The sequence below is a fragment of the Balaenoptera physalus genome (assembly GCF_965194825.1).
Source record: "Balaenoptera physalus genome assembly, chromosome: 14".
NCBI classification, from domain to species: domain Eukaryota; kingdom Metazoa; phylum Chordata; class Mammalia; order Artiodactyla; family Balaenopteridae; genus Balaenoptera; species Balaenoptera physalus.
Window position 1 is genome coordinate 55,037,016 of NC_138893.1, and position 12,465 is coordinate 55,049,480.

General features: G+C 40.9%; 1 protein-coding gene across 3 annotated transcripts in view; it reads left to right on the plus strand.

Annotated features, from left to right (window-relative positions):
- Positions 1-12,465, plus strand: part of ALDH18A1 (aldehyde dehydrogenase 18 family member A1) — a 45,693-nt gene that overhangs the window by 1,168 nt on the left and 32,060 nt on the right. For all 3 annotated transcript variants that reach the window (XM_082423679.1, XM_082423681.1, XM_082423680.1), the window contains exons 2-3: positions 2,321-2,436; positions 12,240-12,454. In XM_082423679.1, the coding sequence (XP_082279805.1) occupies positions 2,349-2,436; positions 12,240-12,454 (303 nt within the window). In that variant the 5' untranslated portion in view covers positions 2,321-2,348. The remainder of the gene's footprint in view (positions 1-2,320; positions 2,437-12,239; positions 12,455-12,465) is intronic.

Here is a 12,465-nt window from a genome sequence, read left to right on the forward strand (position 1 = left end):
TTGAGGGTATAATAAATTCTGGCAGGATGAACTATCCTTTGCAGTGAGGTAGGGGTCAGTCAGAGGCCATGAGAGAGGCAGGGAGGCCTGGTTTCTAGATCAGTCTTCAACCTGATAACTTACTGACCTTAAACCTTCAGAGCTTTCAGTTATTCATAGGTAAGAGAGAGGTAAACAGTCCATAAGTATAATTTATGATTACGTCTGTCCATCAGAGGATATGGAATTCTTTGTGCCTGTGATAGGTCCTGAAAGAAAGAAAGAAGTGGTTGTAAGATATCATTAGTGTCTGAAAGACAGACAGAGGAGAGCAGGTGTTTATTGAGCATCTCTTGTACCCAGGCATTCCATGCATTCTCTCACAATAATTCTATGAGGTCCTTACTGTTATTGTCCCTGGTTTACAGATGAGGAAACTGAGAGTTAGAAAGATTGGAAGACCCACAGCTAGCAAGGCACACAGCTAACAAGTGCAGAGCTTGAACCTAAATCTCTCCAACTCCAAAATCCTTGTGTCCCATGTTAACCATGCTGTCAGTGGGAGGTTTATAATCCAGTTGGGAAAATCAGCAGTAGCACATGAACCAGTCAGAAACTAATGCTAGAGTTGCTGGGGAAAGTTTGTGAAGGAGAAAGAATTAGAATTTTAGTGTCACTATTTGATTATTTTACCCTTTTGGCTCCTCTAGGGTTATTTTGGAGAATTCATATGTAAATAATTGTTTAGCAATAATTACTGAAGGAATTTGTAAAAGCAGCAAACATAGATCATGGGCTCATATCATGCTTCAGTGTTATGCAAATAATTTTCTCTTGGGACCTTCCATACCATCACAAACACTGAAGTCAACAGAGAGCACTTAACACTTTCTATTGCCTATTAGAGGCCATATCTTTTACAACAGATGTATCCTGCCAGCCTCTTCTCTCTTCTTTCTGTACCTCTGTGCAGTATAAATTGAAGAGCATTAACCATTCCTTGTTTCTCTTCACTTTGGGGCAAAATGCTAGTCTTTTGAGGCATGTTTAAGCATGTTGAGGCATGTTTAAGAGGGTTGAATATATCTACCAATACGTAGAGAAGTTAAAAGGAGACCCACAAGCAAAGAACACACAGTGTTTTTCTTATCTTGTGAAAACAACCATGCCCCCGTAGTGTAAGAGCTGCAATAATGAATGGCACATTTTCTGTGTTTTTTTTTATATATATGTATGTGTGCGTGTATATATATGTATATATGAAGATAGATGGATGAAGAAGCCCCCTACCTATTTGTGAAATAAACTAATCTTTGTCTAAAACTTCAAGTTTGACCTACCGTGGGAAAATGCCCACAGCCACTATGTTCTCAGCTCTTGAGATTTCTAGGTATGTACTCATCCTCCAAGAGATGTGCCCACCGTCATTTCAGATGCCAGCCATTTGCAGGCATTGCCACTCCTTCCCAGGGATGCAAAAGTGTGCTTTGGATTCCTGTGGACGGCAAGAAGAAAGACAAAACAGCAGCCTCTGACCTTTCCTCCCTCTTCTTGTGTCAGCAAGGATCAAGCTGAAATTTCAAATATGTGGTTTTCAGAGTTCTGTCGGGAGGTGATAGAGGGAAGGTGGAGATGGCTGCTTACGGAATGTTAACTCTGTTTTTTGATCTGTTAGAGACTCCCTAATGGTATAGGAATTGTGGTGAAGATTTAATATCAATACGTAAACATTATACCTTAAAGATTTTTTTTACTCAGAATATTCATAATCCTTAGTTTCAATTTGTTTACATAAAAACTAAGATGGTTGGGACTTGCCTGGTGGCACAGTGGTTAAGAATCCGCCTGCCAGTGCAGGGGACACTGGTTCGAGCCCTGGTCCAGGAAGATCCCACATGCCGCGGAGCAACTAAGCCCATGCGCCACAGCTACTGAGCCCGCACGCTGCAACTACTGAAGCCTGTGCTCCACAACAAGAGAAGCCACCGCAATGAGAAGCCCTCGCACTGCAACAAAGAGTAGCCCGCGCTCGCCGCAACTAGAGAAAGCCCACGCAGCAACAAAGACCCAATGCAGCCAAAAATAAATAAATAAATTAATTAATTAATTAATTATTTAAAAACTAAGATGGTTGTAAGAAAGGAAGAATAGAGTCAGAGCCTGAGAAGGAGCCATTTGTTTTTTCTCTCTTTTCTATATGTAGAAGAGGTGGTAGTTCCTCTAATACAGGGGAGTTTGGAGCAGGAGAGTCAAGTTTTTACTCTCAGTGTGGGGAGGTGGATGAAAATAAAATGAGTTGTCTAGTATTTTGATTATTCATTTTTTAAAATGCATTCTGCAGATACCTTGGTCAGTGACCCCCTCGCAGCATGTTGAGTCGAGTCTACCGCTCTGGGTCCCAGTCCTTCACCCACCGTCTCCTGCCCTGGGTCCAATCCACAGCACTCTCCAGATCTTGTAGGTACCATGGGAAACATAAATATGTGGGAGGTTTGGTCCAAGTGTGTTTCAACAAGGTTTTAAAAAGTAAAAAAAATGTAATTTGGCAGAATTGGACAAAGGCAGGAAGGAAGGAAGCAGCCTACTGGTGAAACGTTGTGTTTGTATTTATCAATAAAGTGAAATTTTTGGAGGGGATAGATGGGTTTATGGCATAGATTATGGTGATGGTTTCACGAGTGTATACTTACCTGCAAACTCATCAAGTTGTGTACATTAATTTTGTACAGCTTTTGGTATGTCAAATAAATAAATAACTCAAAATTTTAAAAAAATTTTAAAGACAAAGTGTTACTGTTATTTAATCCCCCCAGATTTTTTGCAGGCTATTTCTGTTCATTCCTTTTTTGTAACTAAGTGTTTAATTTTGAGATAATTATAGATTCACTTGCAGTTGCAAGAATTAATACAGAGAGATCCCTTATACCCTTTCCCCAGTTATCCCAGTATCTCAACCAGGGTATTGACCAGGGTGGATAGAGTCAAGATAAGATTTCCATCACTACGGGATCCTTCAAGTTTCTCTTTTCTAGCTGTCCTCTCCTTCCTGTCCCTAACCCCTGGCAGCCTCTAATCTGTGCTCCATTTTTATCATTTTTAAATGTTATATAAATGAAATCATACAGTATATGACCTTTGGGGGTGACTTTTTTTACTCAGCATAAATCTCTGGAGATTCATCTAAGTTCTTGTGTGTGTCAGTTTGTTCATTTTTATTACTGAATAGTATTTAATGGTATGGGGGTACCACAGTTAGTGTAACCATTCACCATTGAAGGACATCTGGTTGTTTAACATTTTTTGTCTGTTATGAATAAGGCTGCTGTGAACATTCGTGTATAGGACTTTGTGTGCACATAGTTTTGGTTATCTGGGATAAATGTCCAAAAGTTCAGTTTCTGGGTTGTATGTTAGCTGCATGTGGTAGGTAGTTTTATAAGAAATGGCCAAACTGTTTTTGCATAGTGGCTGTACCATTTTACATTCACACCAGCAATGTATGAGTGATCCACTTTCTCTTCATCCTCACCAGCATTTGATGTTGCCTCTCTCCGATTTTATCCATTTTGATAGGTATATAATGATATCTCATTAAATTCCTTTTCTCTATTGGCCAGTGAGGTTGGACATCTCTTCATATGCTTATTTGCTGTCTGTATATGCTCGTCAGTGAAATGTCATTTGCTCATTTTTAATTGGATTGTTTGGTTTTCTACTTTTGAACTTTGAGAGTTTTTTAATGTCTTCTACATACTAGTCCTTGGTCGGATTTGTGGTTTGAAAGTATTTTCTCCCAGTTTGTAGCTTGCCATTTCAGTCTCTTAACAGGGTCTTTCACAGAGGAAAGTTTTTTTTTACTTTGATGAGGTCCAGTTTATCAGTTTTTCATTTTATGGATTGTACATGTGAGGTCAAGTCTAAGAACTCTTTGTATAGCCTTAGATCCTGAAGATTTGCTGTTTCTTTTTCTAAAAGTTTTGAAGTTTTGCATTGAAGTCCATGATCCATTTTGTTTTTGTTTGGTTTTTTTAACATCTTAAATGGGTGTTGAATTTTGTCAAAAGCTTTCTCTGCATCTATTGAGATGATCATATGGTTTTTCTCCTTCAATTTGTTAATATGGTGTATCACATTGATTGATTTGCATATATTGAAGAATCCTTGCATTCCTGGGATAAACCCCACTTGATCATGGTGTATGATCCTTTTAATGTGCTGTTGGATTCTGTTTGCTAGTATTTTGTTGAGGAGTTTTGCATCTATGTTCATCAGTGATATTGGCCTGTAGTTTTCTTTCTTTGTGACATCTTTGTCTGGTTTTGGTATCAGGGTGATGGTGGCCTCGTAGAATGAGTTTGGGAGTGTTCCTCCCTCTGCTATATTTTGGAAGTTTGAGAAGGACACGTGTTAGCTCTTCTCTAAATGTGTGATAGAATTCACTGTGAAGCCATCTGGTCCTGGGCTTTTGTTTGTTGGAAGATTTTTAATCACAGTTTCAATGTCAGTGCTTGTGATTGGTCTGTTCTTATTTTCTGTTTCTTCCTGGTTCAGTCTCGGAAGGTTGTGCATTTCTAAGAATTTGTCCATTTCTTCCAGGTTGTCCATTTTATTGGCATAGAGTTGCTTGTAGTAATCTTTCATGATCCTTTGTATTTCTGCAGTGTCAGTTGTTACTTCTCCTTTTTCATTTCTAATTCTATTGATTTGAGTCTTCTCCCTTTTTTTCTTGATGAGTCTGGCTAATGATTTATCAATTTTGTTTATCGTTTCAAAAAACCAGCTTTTAGTTTTATTGATCTTTGCTATTGTTTCCTTCATTTCTTTTACATTTATTTCTGATCTGATCTTTATGATTTCTTTCCTTCTTCTAACTTTGGGGTTTTTTTGTTCTTCTTTCTCTAATTGCTTTAGGTGTAAGGTTAGGTTGTTTATTTGAGATTTTTCTTGTTTCTTAAGGTAGGATTGTATTGCTATAAACGTCTCTCTTAGAACTGCTTTTGCTTCATCCCATAGGTTTTGGGTCATTGTGTTTTCATTGTCATTTGTTTCTAGGTGTTTTTTGATTTCCTCTTTGATTTCTTCAGTGATCTCTTGGTTATTAAGTAGTGTATTGTTTAGCCTCCATGCGCTTGTATTTTTTACAGATTTTTTCCTGTAATTGATACCTAGTCTCATAGTGTTGTGGTTGGAAAAGATACTTGATACGATTTCAATTTTCTTAAATTTACCAAGACTTGATTTGTGACCCAAGATGTGATCTATCCTGGAGAATGTTCCATAAGCCCTTGAGAAAAATGTGTATTCTGTTGTTTTTGGATGGAATGTCCTATAAATATCAATTAAGTCCATCTTATTTAATGTGTCATTTAAAGCTTGTGTTTCCTTATTTATTTTCATTTTGGATGATCTGTCCATTGGTGAAAGTGGGGTGTTAAAGTCCCCTACTATGATTGTGTTGCTGTCGATTTCCCCTTTTATGGCTGTTAGTATTTGCCTTATGTATTGAGGTGCTCCTATGTTGGGTGCATAAATATTTACAATTGTTATATCTTCTTCTTGGATTGATCCCTTGATCATTATGTAGTGTCCTTCTTTGTCTCTTGTAATAGTCTTTATCTTAAAGTCTATTTTGTCTGATATGAGAATTGCTACTCGAGCTTTCTTTTGATTTCCGTTTGCATGGAATATCTTTTTCCATCCCCTCGCTTTCAGTCTGTATGTGTCCCTAGGTCTGAAGTGGGTCTCTTGTAGACAGCATATATACGGGTCTTGTTTTTGTATCCATTCAGCCAGTCTGTGTCTTTTGGTTGGAGCATTTAAACCATTTACATTTAAGGTAATTATTGATATGTATGTTCCTATTCCCATTTTCTTAATTGTTCTGGGTTTGTTATTGTAGGTCTTTTCCTTCTCTTGTGTTTCCTGCCTAGAGTAGTTCCTTTAGCATTTGTTGTAAAGCTGGTTTGGTGGGGCTGAATTCTCTTAGCTTTTGCTTATCTGTAAAGGTTTTAAATTCTCCGTTGAATCTGAATGAGATCCTTGCTGGGTAGAGTAATCTTGGTTGTAGGTTTTTTCCTTTCATCACTTCACGTATGTCCTGCCACTCCCTTTTGGCTTGCAGAGTTTCTGCTAAAAGATCAGCTGTTAACCTTATGGGGATTCCTTTGTATGTATTTGTTGCTTTTCCCTTGCTGCTTTTAATACTTTTTCTTTGTATTTAATTTTTGATAGTTTGATTAATGTGTCTTGGTGTGTTTCTCCTTGGATTTATCCTTTATGGGACTCTCTGCACTTCCTGGACTTATTTCCTTTCTCATATTAGGGAAGTTTTCAACTATAATCTCTTCAAATATTTTCTCAGTCCCTTTCTTTTTCTCCTCTTCTTCTGGGACCCCTATAATTCAAATGTTGGTACGTTTAATGTTGTCCCAGAGGTCTCTGAGACCGTCCTCAATTCTTCTCATTCTTTTTTCTTTATTCTGCTCTGCAGTAGTTATTTCCACTATTTTATCTTTCAGGTCACTTATCCGTTCTTCTGCCTCAGTTATTCTGGTATTGATTCCTTCTAGAGAATTTTTAATTTCATTTACTGTGTTGTTCATCATTGTTTATTTGCTCTTTAGTTCTTCTAGGTCCTTGTTAAACGTTTCTTGTATTTTCTCCATTTTATTTCCAAGATTTTGGATCATGTTCACTGTCATTACTCTGAATTCTTTTTCAGGTAGACTGCTTATTTCCTCTTCGTTTGTTTGGTCTGCTGCGTTTTTACGTTGCTTCTTCATCTGCTGCGTATTTCTCTGTCTTCTCATTTTGCTTAACTTACTGTGTTTGGGGTCTCCTTTTCGCAGGCTGCATGTTTGTAGTTCCTTTTGTTTTTGGTGTCTGCCCCCAGTGGGTGAGGTTGGTTCAGTGGGCTGTGTAGGCTTCCTGGTGGAGGGGACTAGTGCCTGTGTTCTGGTGGATGAGGCTGGATCTTGTCTTTCTGGTGGGCAGGACCGCATCTGGTGGTGTGTTAGGGGGTGTCTGTGAACTTAGTATGATTTTAGGCAGCCTCTCTGCTAATGGCTGGGGTTGTGTTCCTGTCTTGCTAGTTGGTTGGCATGGGGTGTCCAGCACTGTAGCTTGCTGGTCGTTGAGTGGAGCTGGGTCTTAGTGTTGAGACGGAGATCTCTGGGAGAGCTCTCACCGATTGATATTACGTGGCGCCAGGAGGTCTCTGGTGGTCCAGTGTCCTGAGCTCAGCTCTCCCACCTCAAAGGCTCAGGCCTGACACCCGGCCAGAGCACCAAGACCCTTGATGAAGAACGCTGCTACGCAATGATGGTTTGACCGGAAGTGCCAGTCCCCCAATTTTTTTAACCCCTCACAGTGATGGCACAGTTCACACCATGGAAAGTGATGTGCTCTGAATTGTCAAGGCTCACAGGTTTTCTTATCAGAATTTCCATGAATCAACACAACATTGCAGAGAAGCAAGTATTCCCTGCTGCTACTGTACTCCAGGGCTGGGCAGACAAAAGATAGAGCATCCTGAGAAAGGCTACTATGATGGGGACCAAGTTCACAGTAGCCAGCGCTCCCCACTCCAAAACTCAAGGTGTCCAGACAGCTGCTCTGAGCTGGGCTCTGCCTGCTCCCTCCCTCTCTGGGTAGCCAGCACTCCCTCCATGATCCATTTTGAGTTGATATTTGTATAAGGTGTGATGGTTAGGTCGAGGTTCATTTTTTTGCATCTAGAGGTCTAGTTCCAGCCCCATTTGTTGAAAGGCTGTTTATGATGTTTTGAGTTGCCTATCTCTTGATAACACCTAAATGTTATCAACAGTCTGTCTCAACAGCTTACTGCAAGAGGACTTGCTTATCAGCTAATCAAGCTTATCATCATTGGAAAAATCTGTTTCCTATTCATGTAAATAAGAGTGTAAAGTTCAGTGTCTGGAACTAGGCTCCCTGTGTTTGAAAACTATCTCTGCTACTTACTTAGTGACCACAGCTATGGATTTTGGTCACATTTCCACGAGTCGGCATTTTGGACCAAGCTCAGGTGCACAGTGGTTCCGTGTCCTTGTCAGCTCTCTCATTGGCTCAGGGTTGATTGTTGAGGGCCAGGGGAGAATCTGCTGGGATGATAGATCATCTCTGTTCCACGTGGCCTTTTATCCTCCAGCAAGCTATCCGTGGCTTCTTCACATGATGCTTCCCAAGAACAGCAAGCATGGCAGTGATAAGGTCTCTTGAGGCCTAAGCTCAGAATTTACACAGAGTTAGGCTTCTGCTACATTGTATTGGTCAAATCAAGTCATAGGGCCAGCCCCTATTCAAGGGGTGGGAAAATAGACTCCACCTGTTAACGGGAGAAGCTTCAAGTATTGTGGCCATTTTTCCAATCTGGTAATGTTGGTATGTTACTCAACTTGTCTGAGCCTCAGTTTCCTTATTTATAAAATGAAGCTAATAATAATAATAACTAATTCATAATAATACCTAACTCATGAGTCTTAACTCATGAGAATTCAGGAAGATGATGATAACGATAGTGATGATGATAGGCATAGCTAACCCTTTTTTTTAAAAATAAATTTATTTATTTATTGGCTGTGTTGAGTCTTCCTTGCTGCACGTGGGCTTTCTCTAGTTGCGGTGAGCAGGGGCTACTCTTTGTTGCGGTGCACAGGCTTCTCATTGCGGTGGCTTCTCTTGTTGCAGAGCACGGGCTCTAGGCGCGTGGGCTTCAGTAGTGGTGGTACACAGGCTCAGTAGTTGTGACGCACGGGCTTAGTTGCTCCGCGGCATGTTGGATCTTCCCAGACCAGGGCTTGAACCCGTGTCCTTGCATTGGCAGGCAGATTCTTAACCACTGTGCCACCAGGGAAGCCCATAGCTAACACTTTTTTATAATAGCAGCTAATATTTATTGAGGGTTTACTTTGTGCCAATCGTTGTTCATGCATTAACTCATTTCACTCCCCACAACAACCTTATGAGATCAATGAGATAACAGCAAGTAAGTGAAGGAGTTGAGATTCCAGCCCAGGGAGTCTGACTCCAGAGCCTACACTTGTCCTTTCATATATCCTCTGCCTCTGTATAAGGTACATGAATAGTTAACACAGTTCCTGGTATATAGTAACTATTCACTTCAGTATTTTTATTGTTGATATTACTGTTTATTCTCATTAGACTCATTCACAAAAGGAGGCACTTTCTGATCTTATCCCTAGATTTTTCTTTGTATCCAGATTTTTCTGGAACCCCATGTTCACTGACCATGATAAGCAGAAGAGCAGAAAAGAAATTAAAAAGGCAAAGTGAAAAAGCATAGAAATACAAACAGAGGGAAGTGGAAGGCCAGGAAGAGAGATAGAAACCATGTCAGGGTTCCTTCCTGTTCAGGCCTGGAACACAGCCTCATTTATTACTGAGCGTTAGGACTCTGATGCTGAAAAGCTAAAGGGCTTCTCCTCCCTTGGAGTGTGACCCATGGCACTTTTGAGGAATATGGACAACCCCCTCCCCCTAACACATTTGCATACACATATACCTCGGTATCCCCTCATCCTTAACAGGAGGAGATGTCTTTTCTTTGAGACTTAGAGCCTAAAGTTTCCTTAGATGATGGGAAGAGATTACCTATCCAGAAGCCATGGATTTTTCTTAACTAATCAAGGCCTTCTAGCCCTTCATATGGACCCTAAAATGTATAATACACTGCAGCACATAGAAAAATGCCCTCAAGAAAGATAGGGTCAATTTAGGAGGGTGAAAGCATTGTTGAATAGGAAACCCAGAAAAGCCCTGGACCCCATGGAGCTCTCCTTGGTGCAGAACCCACTGGATACGACTGAGCTTTTACTTGCTTAAAACCTTGTTCAGGGACTTCCCTGGTGGTCCAGTGGTTACGACTCCGTGCTTCCAACGCAGGGGGCGTGGGTTTGATCCCTGGTCGGAGAACTAAGATCCCATATGTCACGCTGCCAAAAAAACACACCTTGTTCATAGATGTGGCCTCTTCTTGAACCTTATCAGCCCTGATCTGCTGTGACCCAGTTGCCTGCCGCCAGAATGACCCTTGACTGCCTGGCACCAAGCCACGCCACCCTCCTCTGCTGATACAGACTGCAGATCAGGAGTTTCATTCATGCTAGTCTGGCCTGGTAGGACTGACCTGCTTGCCACCACCTATGTCCCTGAGGTTCCCTCTCAGGCTGCCCACTCATGCTTAGCACTTTGCCAGGCCAGGACATGCCCTGCAGTACACAGGAGAGAAAAGTAGGCAGCAGGCCTAGTTCTGACAGCTGTCAAAGAGACACGTGATACTTGGGTGCAGCTCTGAGCTCTGCATACAGCCACTGATGATCCCAGGTCCAAACTCCAGGGGAGTAAGTCTCTCCCTCTACCACCCCTCCCTCCGTCAGGTCAGCGAGGCCAGAACTATTATATGGGTACAACTTTTAAGCGTAGACTTAGGTGTGTGCATTGCTTAGGGTATTATTCCTGAAGGCGGGGCCAGGGCACCTATACTGATGAGCCTGATGGAGAAAGGGAGCTCTCCACGGAACGGCCCTCACAACACACCGGTGCTTTCGTCCCTGGGGCTCCCCCAGAAGGAACAGGGCAGCCTATAGCAGGGGTGCCAAGCCCCAATTCTATCCCAGATGACGGGCTTACTGTGCAGCTCTCTGCCGGGAACTGGACTGCAAGCCTGTTGTTAAAAAAGACCCAAATCGTCTGTCTGGTTTCTCCAGCAGACTTGAAATGTGGTCACTTAAAGAAACGGTTATTTAAGAGAGAGAAGGAAAGGCTCTTCATGACTTCATTTAAAATGTTCTTTCTCAGGTTTGTGCGTGAAGGAGGCAGAGAGGGAGGAGAACACACAGGGATCTTCTTGTCCGTGAGAATAGGATTCTGCCTGCTTTACCCACCATTTTTGTAACGTAGAAAGAGACAGTGGATGCTCGATTACAGCTAGATGGGTCAGAGTGGTCAGGCGTTAGAGGCACTGGGTAGAGAAATTCTGAGAAATCTGTCTGTAAATATAAAGGGAGGTGATAACGGTTGATTCAAGTGAAGGAAGTTACTCTGTAGTAATACAGTTACAGAAGAATAGTCTGAAAGATGGCTCAGAATGATTACTTTAGTAACATTCCAATATTTATTAATGTCTGTAGTGATACCTAGAGAACTTGTTGTGGGGGAAGGCAGTCAGCAGTGGTGAAGAGGTTCAGTGCCTGACATTCAGCCGTGACTGTTAGATTTTCAGCTTTTTAATCAAGTTTGGTTTTTTGTTTTGGTGGGGTTTCTTTTGTTTTTTTTGTTTTCGTTTTTGTTTTGCCTCTTAGAAATCTTGTTCCGTGTTACAAGAAAAAAGAATCAGGACAGAATTGATTAGGGGCAGATGTCTAAAGGGATACAAAGAAGTATCTGACTCCAATGTTACCTTCCCTTCAGAAGGTGCTCCAGTTTCTTTCATCATTGTTACAGGCAATTTGTAGGGAGATTAGCTATGATTTTTTACTATTTAATACCAGTTACTTTGTTCTGTGTTGTCTTAGCTAATCAGACTCACTTTTTTTTAATAGCAGTGTGGTTTCTGTAAAAGCACACATATTTTTCTGATTATGAAAGCAATGCATTTTTACTGCATAAATTTGGAAAACAAAACAAGAATAAAGAAGAAAAATAAATCACCCATAACCCCGTCATGAGATAAAATACTACTATTTTTATTTATTTATCTTTTCCTATGCATTTAGACATGTATGTGAAACTAACATATGAGCATTTTCCTATGTTATTGAAAATTCTACAAGTATTTAAATATTTCTGCCCTTTTTTGGACGTTTACTCTGCTTCTGTTTTTCCTGTTATAAATAATACTGATGAATAGCCTGCTGATAAATCTTTTTGTCTCCATCTCTGATTAGTTCTTTAGAATAAATTTCTGAACATGGAATTGCTAGATCAAAGTTGTGAACATTTTTAAGGCTTTTGATATATTTTGCCAACATGTCTTTTCTTGACCAGCAGTGTTTGAGTGTACCTGTCACCTGTGTACTGGGTACAAACTCCACACAATACTAGAATAAAACATGCTAGATCAGTGTGGCTTTTGATATACTGGTTTTACGCAGTTAAGAATGATAAAGCTATTTTTTGGCGGCCAAACTGGTTACTATTTTGCATGCATATTTTCAATGAGAAATTATATTGTGTATTTCTCTCCTTTTTTTCTTGCATTTGACTTTGTTCGGGGGCTGCAGGTCGTGTCCAGCCTTCAGCCATCAGACATGTTCGTTCTTGGAGCAACATCCCCTTTATCACGGTACCCCTCAGTCGTATGCATGGCAAGTCTTTTGCCCACCGCAGTGAGCTGAAGCATGCCAAGAGAATCGTGGTGAAACTCGGAAGTGCCGTGGTGACCCGAGGGGATGAATGTGGCCTGGCACTGGGGCGCCTGGCATCTATTGTTGAGCAGGTAATTGCCAA